This window comes from Lucilia sericata, unplaced genomic scaffold, assembly GCF_015586225.1.
Source record: "Lucilia sericata isolate MDLA Ls3-8-SP2 unplaced genomic scaffold, ASM1558622v1 Contig003184F_arrow, whole genome shotgun sequence".
Taxonomy (NCBI): domain Eukaryota; kingdom Metazoa; phylum Arthropoda; class Insecta; order Diptera; family Calliphoridae; genus Lucilia; species Lucilia sericata.
Genome location: NW_023996743.1, coordinates 11138 through 33557, shown reverse-complemented (window position 1 = coordinate 33557; position 22420 = coordinate 11138). Strand labels below are relative to the sequence as shown.

Here is a 22420-nt window from a genome sequence, read left to right as displayed (position 1 = left end):
GGGTCATCAGTAGATACCTGATAGAACCGTTGCAAAACATAATACTTACAGACTCTACGATCATGTACGATCTGATGAACAGAGTCTACCTGTAGAATGGCGATGATTGTGTGGTCTAGTTCTCATCTATGTAATATAATAGCAGTGACCATGATGGAGGAGATGTCAACAACTTTTCTAGTCACTGTCAAGCCGTATCTTCCCCGGCTCATGTTTTCTTGATGAAAGGTTCTCATCTAGCTCCTAATATATATATAGCTACCCCAGGTCATGTTTCCTTGATGAAAGACCATCATCTTGGTGTATTTCAATACCGGGGTAAAGAGGTGCTACCAGTACCACTAGTCTACCGGGACTATAAACTAGTGATGTCACTTCACTCTTCGGCTAGTCATTGGTATGATTTGACATGAGGTCTAACCAGAACACCACATAATCAGATACTACGGGTGGACAGTTGCCCGCAGGTCAGTTGGTTGAGCTTCCCTCGATATTGGCTGTGTTTAAACCCAAATTCGCGGGAAGGGGGCGCTTGGTTAAAGATTGATACATGGTGAAATATAAATTCTCGGGAGAAGTTTCTGTTACCGCTCCTAGTTTCTAGGAACGGTACAAATCACAAAGCAAGGCTGTGGATTGATAAAATGTTGGATTTGAGCTGATAATGCAAATATTGGGTATGCGTTGGTGTTCGATGATTTTACCTGTATCTGATGGACTAGACTGATTCTAAATTTTATTGGATGGAGTGACGAATTTTCGTCCTCCAGGTGCTGTTGACGAATCAACAGAGCCATCTCAATAGTGTGGTTGGGCGACATATAAGGTCTAGAAATGCACTGGGGTAAGTCATAGATTATGATAATACTCTAGGGATATGAGTATTCGGCACAACATCAATCTGGTTTGATGTTGCGTTATCTATTGTCTTTAAACTAGTGATTGCCTTTTCCTTGTCCGCCTTAGATTGAGCTTGCTCATGAAACCTGTCCTTCACCTACGGGGCTACTGCGACAAGAGATTAGACAGCTCGAGCACTCGAGCAAAGTGCACGTATACTGGAATCAACAGAGCCATCTCAATAGTGTGGTTGGGCAACATATAAGGTCTAGGAATGTACTAGGGTGAGTCATAGATGAAAAGAATACTCTAGGGACATGAGTATTCGACACAACATCAATCTGGTTTGATGTTGCGTTATCTATTGTCTTTAAACTAGTGATTGCCTTTTCCTGGTCCCGCTTATATTGAGCTTGCTCATGAAACCTGACCTTCCCCTACGGGACTACTGCGCAAGAGATTAGATAGCTCGAGCACTCGAGCAAAGTGCACGTATACTGGAATCAACAGAGCCATCTCAATAGTGTGGTTGGGCAACATATAACGTCTAGGAATGCACTGGGGTAAGTCATATATGATGAGAATACTCTAGGGATATGAGTATTCGTCACAACATCAATCTGGTTTAATGTTGCGTTATCTATTGTCTTTAAACTAGTCACAGAATGTAAATATACTCCGTGACCTTGGGAAATTCTGAGTCGATTTTCCTATGTCCATCTGTCTGTCTGTCTGTGTAAAACTCGCTCACATTAAAACTAAGCAAAGGAGGTCAAACAAATTCACCGCAAATATTTTTTGATATTTTTTTCTACCAAGGGTCAATTATGTTCAAAATCATAAATCAAAATCGATCAAAAAAAAAAAATTCCATAGTCCTCATACAAAGGTGCATATTTCCAGAAATAAATTTATCGCGAATAATTCTTTAAATATATCGGTATTAACACAAAATTTTGTATATAAGAAAAATATAACCAATGTAGATTTATATTGGTCCATAATTGGTCATAGGAAGGTCCACATCCGAAAACCACTTAAAAGCACATATTTCATTGATATTTAAGTGATAAAATTGTACATGAATATGTTTTGTGTATAAATAAATCAAAAATGTTTCCTCTATCGACCCGTAATACAAGGTCCCCTTCCGAAAATTACTTAAAACCGCATTTGTATTTCATTGATGAATTCAGCTATCTCTATGAAATTCTACAAGAATGTGTTTTTTGTATATATCAATCATTATACAGAATTATTTCTGGATCGGTCCATAATTGCCCTAGTCCATATAATAAAACAAAATGGCAAATATTGGCCACATTCAAACATTTATATAGATATGATAAAAAAATTATTAATTATAATATTTAAAATACCGAAAAATTAAACCAAATTATGTATTAATTACTGAACCAGTAACTCTAGAACTGGAAAAAATCGTATTAATCATAAAAATCAAAACCGAAAGTAAAATTACATGACGGAGCATAAGCAGGTATATAATCAGTTTTAAAAGATAAATTATCCATTTTATATAAAAAATTCTGAAAAATATATAAAAATAATTAATAACACATGAGTACAGAAAAAACAGCAAATAACTTACACCTTTGAAAGGACAACGTGTTGGTAAATTCGTGATTTTCTTATATTCTGTTACCAAAGTCTTTAAAAACGGTTGCTCAAACCCATGCGATATAGCGCTACAAGCATCCAATTTGACATCAACAAAACGAACATATTTCTGCTTAATATTTCGTTTTAAATCAATCCAAACGCGTATTTTGAAATCGCTATTCATATCTCGATCGAATATAATACCCTCGGTGAATGTATAATGTTTATTGGAAAACTTTTGAAAATAGCATTCGACATGTTTGGCTCGTTTGCCAAATGCTGGGCAAGTAAAATTGTATATTTCCAAATTGAAACGCCTGCTGGCGCACTAGATATTGTAAATTATTATAGAAATTTGTAAATAAATTGATAATTTATTTAATAATCTTGCCTGAATATTAAGAAAAATAAATTCAGAAGGATTAAGAAATTTAATAGCTGAATCGACATTATCTTCTCTGTAACTGTTATGTGTAACCTTTTCCGATCAACAAATGTAAATTTAAATAGTTCGAATTCATTATTGTTATTTTATTGAAAACAAGATTATTAATTATTTTGTAATTAATTTGATTAAATAACGAGAAGACATAATCGAAGTAATTAATCAAATGCATCGTAGACATTTAATTAAAAACAAATTATTAAAATATCATTATCGCAAATCCCTGAACCATAGTTCAGTTGGAAATATAATTTGTCCTGTTAGTTGATGTAGCTAGCTAGCTAACTAACTAAATAACTAACTAACTAACTAACTAACTAACTACCTAACTAACTAACTAACTAACTAACTAACTAACTAACTAACTAACTAACTAACTAACTAACTAACTAACTAACTAACTAACTAACTAACTAACTAACTACTAACTAACTAACTAACTAACTACTACTAACTAACTAACTACTAACTAACTAACTAACTAACTAACTAACTAACTAACTAACTAACTAACTAACTAACTAACTAACTAACTAACTAACTAACTAACTAACTAACTAACTAACTAACTAACTAACTAACTACTAACTAACTAACTAACTAACTAACTAACTAACTAACTACCTACTAACTAACTAACTAACTACTACTAACTAACTAACTAACTAACTAACTAACTAACTAACTAACTAACTAACTAACTAACTAACTAACCAACTAACTAACTACTAACTAACTAACTACTAACTAACTAACTACTAACTAACTAACTAACTAACTACTAACTAACTAACTAACTTAACTAACTAACTAACTAACTAACTAACTAACTAACTAACTACTAACTAACTAACTAACTAACTAACTAACTAACTAACAACTAACTAACTAACTAACTAACTAACTACTAACTAACTACTAACTAACTAACTAAGTAACTACTAACTACTAACTAACTACTAACTAACTAACTAACTAACTACTAACTAACTAACTAACTAACTAACTAACACTAACTAACTAACTAACTAACTAACTAACTAACTAACTACTAACTAACTAACTAACTAACTAACTAACTAACTAACTAACTAACTAACTAACTAACTAACAACTAACTAACAACTAACTTAACTAACTAACTAACTAACTAACTAACTAACTAACTAACTAACTAACTAACTACTAACTAACTACTAACTAAACTAACTAACTACTAACTAACTAACTAACTAACTAACTAACTACTAACTAACTACTAACTAACTAACTAACTAACTAACTACTAACTAACTAACTAACTAACTAACTAACTAAACTAACTAACTAACTAACTAACTAACTAACTAACTAACTAACTAACTAACTAACTAACTAACTAACTAACTAACTAACTACTAACTACTAACTACTACTAACTAACTAACTAACTAACTAACTAACTAACTAACTAACTAACTAACTAACTAACTAACTACTAACTACTAACTAACTACTAACTAACTAACTAACTAACTAACTAACTAACTAACTAACTAACTAACTAACTAACTAACTAACTAACTAACTAACTAACTAACTACTAACTAACTAATACTAACTAACTAACTAACTAACTAACTAACTAACTAACTAACGAACTACTAACTAACTAACTAACTAACTAACTACTAACTAACTACTAACTAACTACTAACTAACTAACTAACTAACTAACTAACTAACTAAGTAACTAACTAAGTAACTAACTAACTAACTACTAACTAACTAACTAACTAACTAACTAACTAACTAACTAACTAACTAACTAACTAAACTAACTAACTAACTAACTAACTACTCTAACTAACTAACTAACTAACTAACTAACTAACTAACTAACGAAATCAAAAATTACGCAACACTAACACAATCTTAAACACCAGCACAAACACCAACATGCACACTCAACCATCCCAACCCAGCAGTTCGGCAAAGAGTCAAAGCATCCAAAATAGGCAGCGATTTCCAGTAACGTCTAACCACCCAGTTGGCTCTAATTCGCCTTTCGTTACGGTTGTATTCTTTGATGGAAGATAATCGTCACTTTAGTGTCTCCTCTATAAGCGAGAGTGTGGACACTTAAAACAAAAACTTAAGCTTTTTGTCTACCTCTTCGTTATCTATTGGGTGACGATTAACTTCCTCGTAGGACATGCACTTGTTAAAATAGCTGTTGGTCACCTGGGTAGTCGGTAGCTAGGGGGTCACCCTAAGTGTTAGGTAGTTCGGGACCGTCCGACCAAACTGCTGGGAAATCAGTCAATAAACATCATCGCCACAGCACTAAAACAACACTGACAAATGCTTCCTGAAACCACTCGACCACTCATTTAACACGAGAAGACGTATAGAAGAAGAGGTATCAAGTAGATCAAAAGAAAAGTGAAATAGGTATTGTAATTTTTGGGAAAGCAATGGTATCTACACATTTTTAAACCTGAAACATTTATGTGCTAGCCACATCTTTCAGACTAGCCAATTGGCTTCGCGGGATTAGTTTAAGTTGTGAAATGTAAATAATAACATGTTCTGATTAAAAAATATTTGTAAAAGAAACAAACTATTTAACTTTGTTGTATTAGATTTTGACTCAATACCTCTTTGATCTGTGATAAACAGGAAGGTGGATCTATATAGAGTCTTGTTTAATTCACATATGGAGATTATAAATTAACATTCGGAAAATGACTAATATAAGTCGTCATAACTTTTCAAAAAACTCGCTATAAAAATTTACAACAATCATTTATTTACCACAGAACCCACAACTCTAGAGCTTGAGAAAACAGTATTACCATCATAAAAATCAAAACCAAAAGTAAAATCACATTCTGGAGCATAAGCCGGTAAATAATCCGTTTTTATAGAAAAATTTTCCATTTTAGAGAGTATTCTGAAAGATAAAACGCCATAGTTTAAAAAAGAAATAGATAAAATTATAAAACAATTACTTACACCCTTAAATGGGCATTGCACGGGTAAATTTGTGGTTCTCTTATTTCCGCCATTATTATCTTTAAAAACTTTTGATCAAACGACTGCGTTAAAAAGCTGCAAGCATCAATTTTTACATCAATAAATCGAACATATTTCTGCAAGAGACGCTGCTTTACATCAATCCATATGCGAAATTTTATTTCACTTCCCATGTCTCTATTACAGATAAAGCTTTCAGTGAAAGCGTAATGATCATTAGAGAGCTTCTTGAAATGGCAGTCGATTTGTTTGAAATGGTTACTAAACGTTTGACAGGTAAAATTGTTGAATTCTAAACTGAAACGTCTCTTCACAGCCTAATTAAAGGAAATAGTAATTATTTTAAAGTCATCTGACTGAGTCTGACTTTTATAGTCATACCTGAAGATTCACTAAAAACAAATTCAGTAGAATTAAATAATATAATACTTTAAACGACCGCATTTTGTATGTAACTGATGTTTGTAACTATTGTGAAAAACAAAAGTCAATGGAATTGAAATTAATAATAAATATTTAATGTAAAATATTAATAAAATAAACTAAATTATTTTGTAATTAATTTACAAAAACATGTATGTACTTCATTGCTTTAACCATTAAGTACTGTCATAATAATTAAAACAATAAGCGTTTTGGTTGATGATTTTTTACCACCCAACACTACTACAGAGGGGAGGGTATTGTGCTTTTGTGCTACTGTTTGATACACTCGTTATCACTTTCATTCGAATAAGCCATCGTTTGTCTATATTCTGTAATAGAATTACAGAGACTTTGAAATAGCAGAGAAGTAGATCCAACGCCCCACTTTACCATCTTCAATACATTAGGTTAGGTACCGAGGGCTGCTGCTATAAAAGCAGCAGCTCACTTGGGTCCATTAAGTTGGTCACGTTGTGTTACCCTTGTGGTCGCAGGAAGTGTGTTCTAATGTCACTCTCTACTTCCACAACTAAACCAACCGGTTTCATTTGGATATTCTTCAGATCTATCCCAGAAAGCTCCTCCATGGGAGCACCAAAGTGATAGCAGAATATATATGATACCGTCTTATCTTCTTCCTCATTATGACAACTTTTACAGTAGTCATTATATGTAAGGTCTAGTCTTCTGGCGTGATTGCCTACAGTGTCCTGTAATTACTGATACAAGAGTTCTTATATGCTATCTTCGAAAACCTATAAGCAGCCTTGATCTGAGAACATCATATAGAGGCGAAATAGACCTCCAGATCTGACAAGTGGTTTCACAGAACCACCTGATAGGTGTCGATTTCCTCCTCAATCAACAGCGCGCCGTTTATGGCTAGTTCATAAGCTATACAGTTACCCTGACATTTATCGTGGCCAGGGACCCATATTAGCGTAATCCTAGAATGTCTCGCTATCTCTTTTAGAGATACCTGGCATTCCTTGATTAACGTAGATGTCGTGAAGACACCCGCTATGTTTTTGATAGCAGCTTTACTATCAGTATATATACATATATCACCCGATATGCAATAATACCTTAGCCAATTCGCTGCTCGTTTACCATAGCACTACCATAGTTAGGCAGTCTTAAGGACGATTTAATACCAATTCCTTCAATAAAGAAACCATCACCCACTTTTCCACTTCTCTTGGAGCCATCAGTGTAAACGCTCGTTACACCTGGAGGTGGTTGGGGCTCTAATTCGAAACTCCTATGTGGAATCCTTGCACAAAAACCATTATCGAAGTTGGGCTTCGTAATGCAATAATCAACATTTAAATACAGTGATTCGAATTGTTTTATAATTCTTGAGTGCCCCCAATTTCTGTGACCACACCATGAGCCACAGGCATTTAGTCTGATCGCAGAGTTGAGGGCAAGTTAAACGGCCATTAAGATAGCTGGTAGCCAGTTTAACATGGTAAACACTACTTTGGTCGGCATTGTCTTTATTGCTCCTGTAATAAGGATGGCAATATTTCTCATAGTGCACTCAATGGTTGCACAGTGTGAAGTATGCTCCATTGCTTGCCACCATACTATAACTCCATTAGACAATATGGGTCAACTACCTTCTTGCATCTTCAATACATTTCTCTCATACACATACTATCGGTATTCCTTTCATTCCCTGAGCATCTGTCTGTGCCATATTTAATTAAGACCATTTTAAGCAATCCGCATGAAAGCTGGTCTTCTGTTCTAGAATGTAGATTCCCATGCCCGTTCTATTCCCAAATGAAATCTGTCAGTGTAACAGTAGGTTTCTTGGTTATACAGGCAGCAGTAGATACACACGTTGGTCCTTTTGTGATACCTGTAATTATATTAAAGGGAAAAGAAGAAGAGGAAAGTGGAAGTTCTAGTAAGAGACAATAGTAAAGATGCATTGAAAAGAGGAATTTAAGCGGTTAACAGTAGAGACTGAGAGATGAAGATTAAGACAGACAGTGAATGATTAAAACATAAAAGGAAAGAGTCTTGGACTCGAAAATGCTACTAATCAGTGCTGTTGGACTTTGTTTAGATTATTTATTCTAGTCCAAGACAACTCTGAGATCTCTTCCAGAAATCAATGTCCTAGATATCGGAGTCGAATAGTCCCCAATGCAGCACGCCGAAAAAGAAGATGTTCAATTGATTCCTCATCTTCCTCAGTAAGGTAACTCAAATCTCATTGCGTTGTTGCCAAATAAATCCACAGTGCCCTGTGATGACAGCTATTATTTCGCTGGGTTGGGATTGGCTATATCTCAGAAGATGGTCCGTGTGCTCCTTATCCAACTTTAGCCATATGTTTTTTGTTTGAATACAAGTTGGTTAATTTCTCCATCTTGCCTGAAAGAGTTCATAGAACATGTTATCTCTAAGTATTTTGTTTAATCCTATCGGAGTACCATAGAAATGGTCTATATCCGAGTCGGACAATTGTGAACCCGTTTTCGCGAGCTCGTTAGCGATACAATTGTATTTTCGTACCCATACGAGTACAATGTTTGAATGTCTTGCCAATCTATATAAGGATGTCCGGCATACCTGGATTAGTCGTGATGTAGAGTATACACCTGTCAGGGACTTGATTGCAGGTTGACTGTCGGTAAAGATTAGGATATCTCTGTTCGATATATTATGATACCAGAGCAAGTTTTCCATCCTTTTTATGGGTGATATTTCGGCCTGGATTCGATTACAATCATTACTGATTCTGAAAGTAATCCTGATTCCAAATTCTAGAATGAAAATACCCCTCTACTCATTCCCCTCGTTTAGAGCCTTCTGTGTATACGGATAGACTTCGTGTAGAGCAATCTCCCTCCAGTACCGTATTTTCCGAGATGATAAACAGTAATGTTCAATACTCTAATGTCCCATTTAATAGTGATCCTCTTTCCGGAATCAATATCTTCCAATTTCTGTCTCTGGTACGCGCTAGAAGACTTCTATTGTTTGTTAACAACAGAAGTCGAGTGCTTCATATGAATACCTGTCAAATAGCCTATATCAAGGCGCTACTATTTCAACCTCAGGATGAGCTAGGGACTTATGAAACTTTCGAGATGCAAAACATCAAAAACAACAACACCTAAATGGAATGGTCTCTGTTGATTAAACCTGAACATATCCTGACAAAGAACAGAATTCTATGATGACATTTGTATAAGGAAATATTCGATACACAAGTTTATAGCTGTCGCGAGGTTTATATACACCTGATTCATTCTGTATATCATTCATTTCACATCAACACATTACCAATATTGGAGTGACTATGGGTCTAAGATTTCACCGGTTATTATCTTTAAACTCAGCCAACACCCCCGAAGTGACATCTCGATCCCAGGACAAATGATTCTAAGGAATGGTGATTTTCGATTTTCTTTTGAAAGGATCGCGGTCCTTCTCAACCTCAAACAGGTTTATAGTTTAGAAACAGTCTTTAAATCGATACAGAAAGAAAGTGTGAACAATTTGCTATCGAAGGACTTCCCTATGTAGTGCTGATCTACGTTTTATTCTACTTCTAACTATGTTATCAACTAACCGACCCAAAGTTTTGAGTTAGAAAGACGTTAGGCTTACCAGATCACCAGTTACTGTGGTAAACAAATTCGACACCAGGTCAAATGAGTCCAAAAAATGCCCTAGAAATTAAATGACACCACCAGTTTACACTCCCGACAGACTAGAGGTACTGGTAACATCTTTGCCTTGTAAGTTTTATATAGTATTTCCATGTTAGTTTCCTATCAAAGATCCTATCAAAGTCCAAGAACAGGGGTTCATTACAGGCAGGAATTTTCGATTTTCTTTTGAAGCATTTCGGTCCTTCTCATTCTATCTAACCTAGAACAGTATTTCAATGTTAGTTTTCCTTTCAAAGATCGTCGAAATCCAAGAACGTTCAGTATAGGCAGAGATTTTCGATTTTCTTTTGAAAGATCTCGGACCTTCGCAACCTGGAACAAGTCTATAGTTTAGTAAAAAGTCTTTGAAATCGATAGATGATTCTTAGGAATGACCGAGCACCAAAATGACAATACCAGCTTATAGTCCCGGTACTGGTAACACCTTTGCCTTATAAGTTCTATGTAGTATTTCCATGTTAGTTTCCTATCAAAGATTGTCCAAGACCGAGATTCAATATAGGTGGGGATTTTCGATTCGTTTTTGAAAAGATCTCGGTTCTTTCAATCTGTTAACCTAGAACAGTATTTCCATGTTAGTTTCCTATCAAAGATCGTCGAGTCCAAGAACGTTCAGTAATAGAAGTTCAGTATAGGCAGAGATTTTAAAAGATCTCGGACTTTCTCAACCTGTAACAAGTCTATAGATTAGAAAAAAGTCTTTGAAATCGATAGAGAAAGAAAGTGTGTACAACTTGCTATAGAAGAATGTTCAGTATAGGAGTTCAGTATAGGTAGAGATTTTAGATTTTCTTTGAAAGATCTCGGACTTTCTCAATCTGGAACAAATCTATAGATTAGATAAAAGCCTTTGAAATTGATAGAGAAAGAAAGTGTCTACAACTTGCTATCGAAGAACTTCTCTATGTAATGATCTACGCTTTACTTCTAACTATGTTATCAACTATCCGACCCAAAGTTTTAGTGGGAAGGGCATTAGGCTACTAGAACCATAAGCTAATAAATTCAACCTTAGAAACCTACAGAAGAGTATATGTGAATTCCAGACATTGTGGATAAATTTATCCACAGACTTTTAGGCACAAATACCACTATAGGACCATCCATCGAAAATCAATCTTGCGCTATTACTACAATACATTATGTTTAACAAATTATAGATCCCAACCTTCATAATGGAATCTCAGGTGTAGGACACCTCCACAATTATATCGACTATCGGATTAAGATTAAGTGGTAAAATTGATTAAAAATCCAGATAATTCTAAATAAACAATTTAAACCAAGTTAATGTAGCGAAAAATTACACAATTGCGCTAAAGTACCAATAACATTTAAAGCTAAGTATTATTATTTAATTAAAACTTATTTAATTAATAACTAATATCTAGATTAAAATATTAATTATAGTTGAATAACAAACTAAAATTTATTAAACATTAAGAATAGTTTTGAAAACCGGTTAAAATGAGGTCAACGAAGTTTTTCTTCAAATTGTTAATAATAATTTTAGGTTTTTACAAAACAACTTCAGTACGTTGTATTTTTCGCATTTAATTAATTTAAATAGCAATTAATTTCGCATTAATTTTAGGCACCCAGACGCTGGAATTTAGAATTTTACTCTTTGAACTGTTTGAATAGTTCAAATGTTATAAAAACCTTTGAGTGCAACTTTAATAAATTGGCACCAAGTCATTATAACTTCTCGACACGTCTTATATTCACCAAGAATTTAGACAAGCAGTTTTATATACGATATTTCATCGATGTCAAGCCACATTTCAAGAAAGATTATATACATTTTATAAATATCAAAATGAATGCCTGTGATGCTATACGCACCAACTATGAAATACCTTTGCTGCAAACTCTTATGCTGGAGTTGAGAAGGACCAGTAATATACCCTATCAGTGCCCTTTTGAAAAGGTAAGAAACTATTATATATTGTGTATAGATGATGCTTCTGTAATGGATTTGTTTCTTGTCTTTTAGGATTTTCTTTATGAAATCAAAAATCTTTCGGTAACAGACAAATATTTGCTGATGTCGGTACCTAGTGTAAATTTCACTAATGGTTTTGAATTATACGAATCTAGTAACTTGATTGGTTCTTTCATAACTAAAGGAGGTATTACATCAAAGATATGAATATAAATGTTTAGTTTGAAATATACGATTTATATGATAAAAACTGAAAAGATTATAAAGATCAAAACAAAAATTGTTTGCTTTTTTTTCCGTCTGAGCAGATGACTTTCTGGGTTTCAACGTGGTTCTAATCGGAGAAACATTCTTCAATTCGATAAGTTAGAAACTCATTGAAACCACATCATTGGGATAGCTAATAGAGCTTCCTGTCTTGGATTCTAGGAGTCAATATTTCAAAAACTCTGGAACACAAAGAGCATTAGTTTCGAACACGAATTTCCATGACCACATAATATATGCTCATCGAAGTCACAATATCTCCCACATTGAAAAAACTGGACGACCAGCGAAAGAACTAATAGAGCTTACTTTCTTGAAATCTAAATGTCAATATTACGAAAACTCTGGAACACAAGAGGAATTAGCTTTGGACAGTATCATCTTTTTAATATATCAAAGATCAACGATCTCCCTTCCTTGAGAATGTACCCCGATGCATATAGTATTTGCAGGTGCAACCAGGAATCGGGGTACATTCTCAAGGAAGGGAGATTGGCAACAATAGTATTCAATCCCAAAGAGGGAAAGAGAAAACATATTCCAAATGATTCAAAACCAGTTCTCTACAGACGAGGACCTGAGGGACTTAAAGATTGGTTTGTTGGTTGAGTAGTCAGTGAGTTTCTTATCAAGCTTTAGACATATTTCCCTAATTTGAATGCATGTTGGTTCATTTCTCCAGCTTGCATCGGAGAGTTCGTAGAACATATTGTCCATGAGTCCTTGCATTCTCCTATCTCCTAATCGGATATGTCTTTGTACCCATACGAGTTTGGTGTTTAAATGTCTCTCCATCCAGTTTAAGTATGTCCGGCATTCTTGGACTAGTCGTCATGTAGAGTATACACCTATCAGGGACATGATTGGACGTGTCCTCGTACCGATACGAGTTTGATGTTTAAGTGTCTCTCCATCCTGTTTAAGGATGTCCGGCATTCTTAGAGTAGTCGTCATGAAGAGTATACACCTATCAGAGACTTGATTGCAGCTTGACTGTCGATAAGAAGAGTTTAATGTTCTTTTTATGGCTGATATATCGGCCTAAATTGAACTATAATCATTGCTGATGCTGAATGTAATCCTGAATCCAAATTCTGGAATGTAATGATTCCCCCTACTCGTTCTCCTGGCTTAGAGTCATCCGTGAACACGGATAGACTGCATGAAGATTGACCTTCCTCCAGACGAAAGTTTCTCTGGAGTAAGGGCTAGGGGATGCAATAATCAATATTATCCGGCAAATTTTCTATCCTGTCGGTAATATTTGCATGTCCATATGATCTGGGTTTCTACTATTTTGCATAGTCCGAAAAGAGAATAAATATTCGTTCAGACCAGTTAGTACAAGTTCGATTTTGCTTGGATTTGGATCAGTATTTTGAGCGCATTTACCAACCAATACAAAGGGACCCATAGGATCCAAGTAAAGCTTAACTCCTCGCAGTAAGCAGTCTGTAAAACCTAACCTATCGCAACTTCGCGATGTTCCAGTGTTCTGAGCAAATAGTTTATGGCAACATTCCACAGTAGTGGAGAGGACATCTCTTTGTAGTGTACCTCTATTTGCCTCTATTCTTTGGATCGTTGCTGTACGCATGTTGGAACATATAATCCATTGTTTGGGAAGCATTTACTCAATGTTATTGTAGAGCTGAGATAATTATACCATCATCATCATTTTATATGATTAAAGGCATCTTTATGTCAAGAAAGGCTGCTAACGTCTAATCTCTGAATTCAAGTGATGTATCTATAGATTTCTCTAGAGAGTGAAATACAGTCTCAACCGATTTAGCCTTAATGTATGAGTGTTGAGAGGTTGATAGTGAAGACTTTTTCCGTAATGTTCTGATATAAGCATCAATTATTCTTTCCAAGCTTTTCAGCAGCAAGGAAGATAGACTATTCGGTCTATAGTCACTTTGATATGCGTGACTTTTCCACTTTTGGGGATAAACTTTGTACCTAACCTAATGGTCAGGTATGTATATAAGGCCAAGTGAGACATGCTTGATAGATTCCTCGTGGTAACTAGTGTAACTAGATCTACAGATATAATACGATATATCAGCAGATATAATACCATTCGTGCTTGGAGACTTATATGGCTAAAAGGTGTTGATTGCACATTTAATAATATTCTCTTAGATTTGAATCCCGCCAAGATGTTTATAATATATGCATGTGTTCTCATGCTATTCAGCTGTCCAATGGCATGTTACCAGGGCAATAAGTGTTCATCAATTCTACTAATGATTCATGTATACTAGTCGTCCATTCATTGTCGTGCTTTAAAGCAAAGCTTTGGACGATTTGTGATTTTGACAGGATTTTAGGTAAGCGACATTACTGCAATAAGCTCTTCCAAGATCTACGCTTTCCGTTTCTAACCTGAATTTTAAACCTATTCAAAGAGGATTGGTATAAAGGTCTAATCTTTAGGTTGACCAGATAATAATAAAATATACTGGAAGGGGTATGCAATGGCATACTTTTTGGATATATAGGGTGCCTTTAGCAACATAAATATATCCACTTTAGTCGAGGTCCCGAGCGATTTAAAGCTTGAACAGAATATAACAAACTGAAAGGGAAATTTTCTGAAGAACAGGTCCTATAATTGCAGTTATCCAAAGTTTATCGTACATGCTCTTGATGGTACACTTTAGAGGATTTAGCAATTTTATTAAATCTGGTCCTTGCTAACTATTATAATTGACCAGACAATAGAGATCGAATGATATTCTCTGAGCCTATTGTAATAAATCAAATTTCAGAGAATTAAGAGGATTTATTCGGATACATTTTGTATCTGTTACTCCTAATGTTAAAATATTCACAAATAATATTATTAAATTTTAATTAATTTTAACATTTTTCACTTTAGGAAGAAGACTACCTTTAGTTTTTAAACTTGCAATAATTTCATTCGACTCAAACAACTCCAATCCCTGGACGAAATGCATAAATGGCATTAAATTTTTCAAGCTTTTATCGGTGAATGATAAATTGTGAAAAGCATAAGCGATATTCTAAAAAAAAAATATAAACAAAAAGAATTAAAGAGTTACATATATAAATCCATTGAACATACTGCTTTAAATGGACACTGGTAGGGTACATTGCTCTTTCTTCTCAATTCTATAACGAGACTCTGCAATATAGGTATATCGAATCCCTTCTCGAGTACATCACAACCATTAATTTTTACATCCAGAAAAGGTAATGTTATATTTCTCGACAATGGCTTGGCATCGATAAAATAGCGCATAGAAAAATCCTTTTGCATAATTTTATTGAATACTATTTCTCCATCGAAAGCATATTGATTTTTGGCCAATTTTTCCATTTTGCACTTGAAATATTTGACACTGTCTCTCATTGTCATACAAGTGATATTATCAAATACTAATTCGAAATTTCTTGAGGGAACCTGAAAATAAAAGGATTATATATTTTGTGCTTTAGAGAAATTATTAACCCACCTGCGTTGATATTTCAATAATTGAAAACAAGAAAATTATTTTGAATATTTTCCGACACATTTTTAAACACTAATTCATATAATATATATTGTGTAATAATGTAATAATTTTATTGTAAGAAATGGTAAAAATCAATTGTCAGCCAAGTGTAACTACAAATTAATTAAAATTGAAATTGAATTAAAATTATGTCTAAACTATTATTAAAATTCCATTAAAGAGTATAACTAATTCTTTTTAAGTTTTCGTAATTAGTTTAAATTTGAATATATTTTTTAATTTTTAACAAAAAAATCTTTGATTCAATGATTACTTTTATTAATTTAGGTTTTAATTAATCTAAAAATTTATGGCTTTCAGTTTAAATTGAAAAAATACCTGTATAAATATCAATTTTATGCAGATTTTGTAAAAAATTTCAAATTCAATATTAATCATACGCTCTGTGGTTTTAAAAAGAACAAATCCTCATTTCGATAAAACTATTAAAGATAATGTTCTGAAATTTGGAAAGTTCATGGAAAACAAGGAACGTTCTTTGTATGCGACAAGGTTCGATGCGTTCGGTAGAATGAATTAGCTATACATTTGTCAGAGATGGGCAGCTTCTTCTGCAATCTAACGCTAGTAGAGCTAATGATCTTAAGGACAGCTCGGATATAGAAAGATATATGAACTTACCTTAGTATTTGAAATAAGGCAAAAATACCGATGTTTCTACATAGAATCAGAAACATTTATATAACTGAAACAAAATTCAAGTAGAACTGACTATATTCACTTAACTCCGTAAAGCCACGCCAATGGATAGATTAGACGACCTGCAAGATCGGGATAACTAAAAGAGCTACCATTCTCGGAGTCAATATCAGGAAAACTCTGGAACACAAAAGGAATTAGCTTCTGGCAGTATAATCTTTTAAACATATCAAAAATCAAGGATCACATATTATTTGCAGGTGCAGGCAGGAAGCAGGGCACATTCTCTAGAAAGGGAGATTGGCAACTACTGTTCATTCATTCCCATGGTGGGAATGAAAAAACCATTCTATTGCAAATGATTCTACACTAGTACTCTATAGACGATGCCCTTAGGACTTAAATATTAGTAAGTTGGTTGGGTTTTCAGGCTACGAGAAGCACACGCAGTCAGTGAAGTTCATACATTTGTGAACCTATTTTCGTCAGCGAAAAATACAATTAGGTACGATATTCGATTCAGTCGCCATTCTGTTTAAAGTTGTCCAGCCATTTACTTGCACCTTGACTGTCGATAAAAACAGTTTCCTGTTCTTTATATCTTATATCTCGGCCTGAATTGGGCTACAATCATTGATGACTCTGAAAGTAATTCTGACTCCAAATTCTGGAATGAAAATACCTTCCTCTACTCGTTCGACTGGTTTAGAGTCATCAATATACATGGATAGGCTTCGTAGAGAGGAGAAAGAGCTAGGCGATGCAATAATCAATATTATCCGGTAGGTTTTCTATCCTTTCTGTAATACTTACATGACCTTATGATCTGTGCGATCATGTGCATATTGCGTTTTATCTAAATACCGTTGTGAGGGCCATTTTTCTGGCCTATTAGTCTATTGGAATCCAGTTTAGCAACGCAGTGATTCGGTTATTACGGTCGATATTCTCCTTAGAGTCAAGGAGTTTGCAATATGAGTTTATATTTAGCGCTTTCCACCAATAGTAATAGCTCTAAGTAGTAATAGCTCTAAACAGAATTGACGCGCTGACCTCTTTAAAAATGCATTTTACACGTTCAATTTCTATCACCTATTTTTCTCCTATATCTTTCTTGCAGATGCCGTTAGAGCGTCCCTCCGGAGGCATGTTACCTCAATGGTGAATGAGCGGGAACGCCGCGAACGAAACGAACGAAACGAACGAACGAAACGAACGAAACGAACGAACGAACGAACGAACGAACGAACGAACGAACGAAACGAACGAACGAACGAACGAACGAACGAACGAACGAACGAACGAACGAACGAACGAACGAACGAACGAACGAACGAACGAACGAACGAACGAACGAACGAACGAACGAAACGAACGAACGAACGAACGAACGAACGAACGAACGAACGAACGAACGAACGAACGAACGAACGAACGAACGAACGAACGAAACGAACGAAACGAAAACGAACGAACGAAAACGAACGAACGAACGAACGAACGAACGAACGAACGAACGAAAACGAACGAACGAACGAACGAAACGAACGAACGAACGAACGAACGAACGAACGAACGAACGAACGAACGAACGAAGAACGAACGAACGAACGAAAGAACGAACGAACGAAGAACAACGAACGAACGAACGAACGAACTAACGAAGAACGAACGAACGAACGAACGAACGAACGAACGAACGAACGAAAAACGAACGAACGAACGAACGAACGAGAACGAACGAACGAACGAACGAACGAACGAACGAACGAACGAACGAACGAACGAACGAACGAACGAACGAACGAAAAACGAACGAACGAACGAACGAACGAACGAACGAACGAACGAACGAAACGAACGAACGAACGAACGAACGAACGAACGAAACGAACGAACGAACGAACGAAACGAACGAACGAACGAAAACGAACGAACGAACGAACGAACGAACGAACGAACGAACGAACGAACGAACGAACGAACGAACGAACGAACGAACGAACGAACGAACGAACGAACGAACGAACGAACGAACGAACGAAACGAACGAACGAACGAACGAACGAACGAAGAACGAACGAACGAACGAACGAACGAAAGAACGAACGAACGAACGAACGAACGAACGAACAACGAACGAACGAACGAACGAACGAACGAACGACGAACGAGAACGAACGAACGAACGAACGAACGAACGAACGAACGAACGAACGAACGAACGAACGAACGAAACGAACGAACGAACGAACGAACGAACGAACGAACGAACGAAAGAACGAACGAACGAAACGAACGAACGAACGAACAACGAAGAACGAACGAACGAACGAACGAACGAACGAACGAACGAACGAACGAACGAACGAACGAACGAACGAACGAACGAACGAACGAACGAACGAAGAACGAACGAACGAACGAAACGAACGAACGAACGAACGAACAAAACGAACGAACGAACGAACGAACGAACGAACAACAACGAACGAACGAACGAACGAAGACTAAACGAACGAACGAACGAACAAACGAACGAACGAACGAACGAACGAACGAACGAACTGAACGAACGAACGAACGAACGAACGAACGAACGAACGAACGAACGAACCGAACGAACGACGAACGAACGAACGAACGAACGAACGAACGAACGAACGAACGAACGAACGAACTAACGAAGAACGTAAACGAACGAACGAACGAACGAAACGAACGAACGAAACGAACGAACGAATACGAACGAACGAACGAACGAACGACGACGAACGAACGAACGAACGAACGAACGAAGAACGAAACGAACGAACGAACGAACGAACGAACGAACGAAACGAACGAACGAACGAACGAACGAACGAAAGAACGAACGAACGAACGAACGAACAACGAAGAACGAACGAACGAACGAAAGAACGAAACGAACGAACGAACGAACGAACGAACGAACGAACGAACGAACGAACGAACGAACGAACGAACGAACGAAGACGAACGAACGAACGAACGAACGAACTAACGAAACTAACGAACGAACTAACGAACGAACGAACGAACGAACTAATAACGAACGAACGAACGAACGAACGAACGAACGAACGAACGAAACGAACTAACGAACTAAACGAACTAACTAACTAACTAACTAACTAACGAACTAACTAACTACAACTAACTAACTAACTAACTAACGAACTAACTAAACTAACTAACTAACTAACTAACTAACTAACTAACTAACTAACTAACTAACTAACTAACGAACTAACTAACTAACTAACTAACTAACTAACTAACTAACTAACTAACTAAACTAACTAACTAACATGACTCACTTGGGCCTCGATAGAATGTAAGGCTTTTTACAAGCATGGAATTGAATAATTGGACGTGGTACAAATCAGTTTTGCAGATGCTGTTTAGACAAAGGGCTTGGTATAAGCCTCGTTTATGATTCGAACTTTCTCTATTTTATTAAAGAAGATTTTCTCTGAGACTGGAATAAATAAATATCTCAAATTTCAGAGCATTAATTTAAAGTAAATCAAGGAAATTTATTTATAAGTTCGGTATGTTATCCTTGAAACCCTAGTGTTAAAGTAACATTATTAAATTTTAATTCATTTTAACATTTTTCACTTTAGGAAGAAGACTACCTTTAGTTTTTAAACTTGCAATAACATCATTCGACTCATACAACTCCAATCCCTGGACAAAATGCATAAATGGCATAAAAGTGTTTAAGTTTTGATCGGTGAATGATAAATTTCTAAAAGCATAAGCGATATTCTGAAAAAAAATATAAACAAAAACAATTAATGCGTTACATAAATAATTTCCATTAAATATACCGCTTGAAATGGACACTGATAGGGTAAATTGCTCTTTCTTCTCAATTCAATAGCTAGTTTTTGTAATAAGGGTATATTGAAGCCCTTGCCCAATGCATCACAAATACTCATTTTAAAATCCAGAAAATGTAATGTTATATTTCTTGCCAATGGCTTGGCATCGATAAAATATCGCATGGAAAAATTGGTTTGCATAATTTTATTGAATACTATTTCTCCATCAAAGGAATAGTGATTTTTGCCAAATTTTTCCATTTTACACTTGAAATATTTGACACTGTTTTTCATTGCCATACAGCTGATATCCTCAAATACTAATTCGAAATTTCTTGAGGGAACCTGAAAATTAAAAGGATTATATGTTTTGTACTCTAGAGAAATTATTAACCCACCTGTATTGATATTTTAATAATTGAAAATAAGAAAATTATTTTAATAATTTTCCGACACATTTTCAAACACTATTTCCTATAATATATATTGTGTAATAATGTAATAATTTTTTTTTATAAAAAATTTGTAAAAATCAATTATCAGCCAAGTGTAACTAAAAATTAATTTAAATTGAAATTAATTAAAATTATGTCTAAACCGTTTAAACTTAAATTTTAGTTTAAATTTGAATATTTTTTTTAATTTTTATCAAAAAAAATCTCTGATTCAATGATTACTTTTATTAATTAATCTAAAATTAATAGGCTTTCAGTAGCCATTTAAATAAAAAAATCCCTGTATAAATATTAATTTTATGCAGGTTTTTGTAAAAATATTCATAATTTAATATTAATCATACGCACTGTGGTTTCAAATAGAACAAATCTCCATATCTATAAAACTATTGCAGAGAATGTTCTGAAATTTGGCAAATTAATAAAAAACATACTAATTGTTTAAATCCACATACATATGATATTTCTTCTTATGTATGTATGTGACTAATGGGACTAAGTTATAAATATTAATATTATAACTTTTATAGCGTAGTTTTTTTTTAATATAGTATTTTTAGTTTCTCATAGGTTTTAATAACACTAAAGAATGACTTGGCTTTCAATAGCCGTTTAATTTTTAAAAATCCTTGTTTAAATATCGATTTTATAAAAATTACCAAAATTAATATTAATCATACGTACAGGAGTTTCAAAGCAAAGAACAACTTAACTCTTTAATACTACTGATGATAATGCTATAAAACTTGGATGGATGAAAAACAACATATGTCCTAAATTGTCTTAAGAACTTGCTATGCTTCTGAGCACAGTGGGCCTAATAGCAAAAATTTTACATAATTTTAGATTTTTAAATTCTGGAAAATTTCTTTAAATTTCTTTTAAAATTAGTGTAATAATGGAGTCTCGTAGCTTTTCTTAGGTCTTTAGATTATTGGTTTTCAATAACAGTTTAATTTTTAAACAATTGCTCTTTTAAATATCGATTTTATAAAAATTACCAATATTAATATCAATCATACGTACAGGGGGTTTCAAAGCAAAAAGCAACTTAATTCTTTTATACTACTGATGGTAATGCTTCGAAACTTGGATAGTAGCAAAACAACATGTGTCCTTAAATTGTCTTAAAGGCTATCTATCGTTCTGAGCACAGTGGGACTAAAAATTTAAATTTAAAATAATTTTAGATTTTTAAATTCTGGAAAATTTCTTCAAATTTCTTTTAAAATCAGTGAAATAATGGAGTCTCGTAACTTTTCTTATGTTTTTAGATTTTTGCTTTTCAATAAGAGTTAATTTTTTAAAAATCCCTGGTTAAATACCGATTTTATAAAGATTTTTATAAAAATTTACAAAAATAATATTAATCATACGTACAGGGGTTTCAAAGAACAACTTAATAATTCTTTTATGCAATTGATGGCAATGCTTTGAAACTTGGATAGATGCAAAACAACATGTGTCCCTAAATTGTCTTAAGATCTTGCTTTGATTCTGAGCACAGTGGGCCTAAAAATTTAAATTTAAAATAATTTTAGATTTTTAAATTCTGGAAATTTTCTTTTAAAATCAGTGAAATAATGTAGTCTCGTAGCTTTTCTTAGGTCTTTAGATTAATGGTTTTCAATAAGAATTTAATTTTTAAACAATTGCTCTTTTAAATATCGATTT

General features: G+C 34.4%; 2 protein-coding genes across 2 annotated transcripts; one reads left to right on the top strand and one right to left on the bottom strand.

Moving 5' to 3' along the window:
- The first annotated feature begins 8137 nt into the window (after window positions 1–8137).
- On the top strand, window positions 8138–12196 carry LOC119614631. Its single transcript, XM_037970746.1, has 3 exons — window positions 8138–8218; window positions 11639–11974; window positions 12041–12196. Exons 1-3 carry the CDS (start codon window positions 8138–8140, stop codon window positions 12194–12196), a joined length of 573 nt encoding a protein of 190 aa, XP_037826674.1.
- A 2918-nt stretch (window positions 12197–15114) lies between these two features.
- LOC119614630 lies at window positions 15115–15801 on the bottom strand. The gene is made up of 3 exons (XM_037970745.1): window positions 15742–15801; window positions 15351–15689; window positions 15115–15288 (listed from the first exon to the last, which is right to left on the bottom strand). The coding sequence occupies exons 1-3, from the start codon at window positions 15799–15801 to the stop codon at window positions 15115–15117; spliced, it is 573 nt and encodes a 190-aa protein (XP_037826673.1).
- Window positions 15802–22420: the final 6619 nt, after the last annotated feature.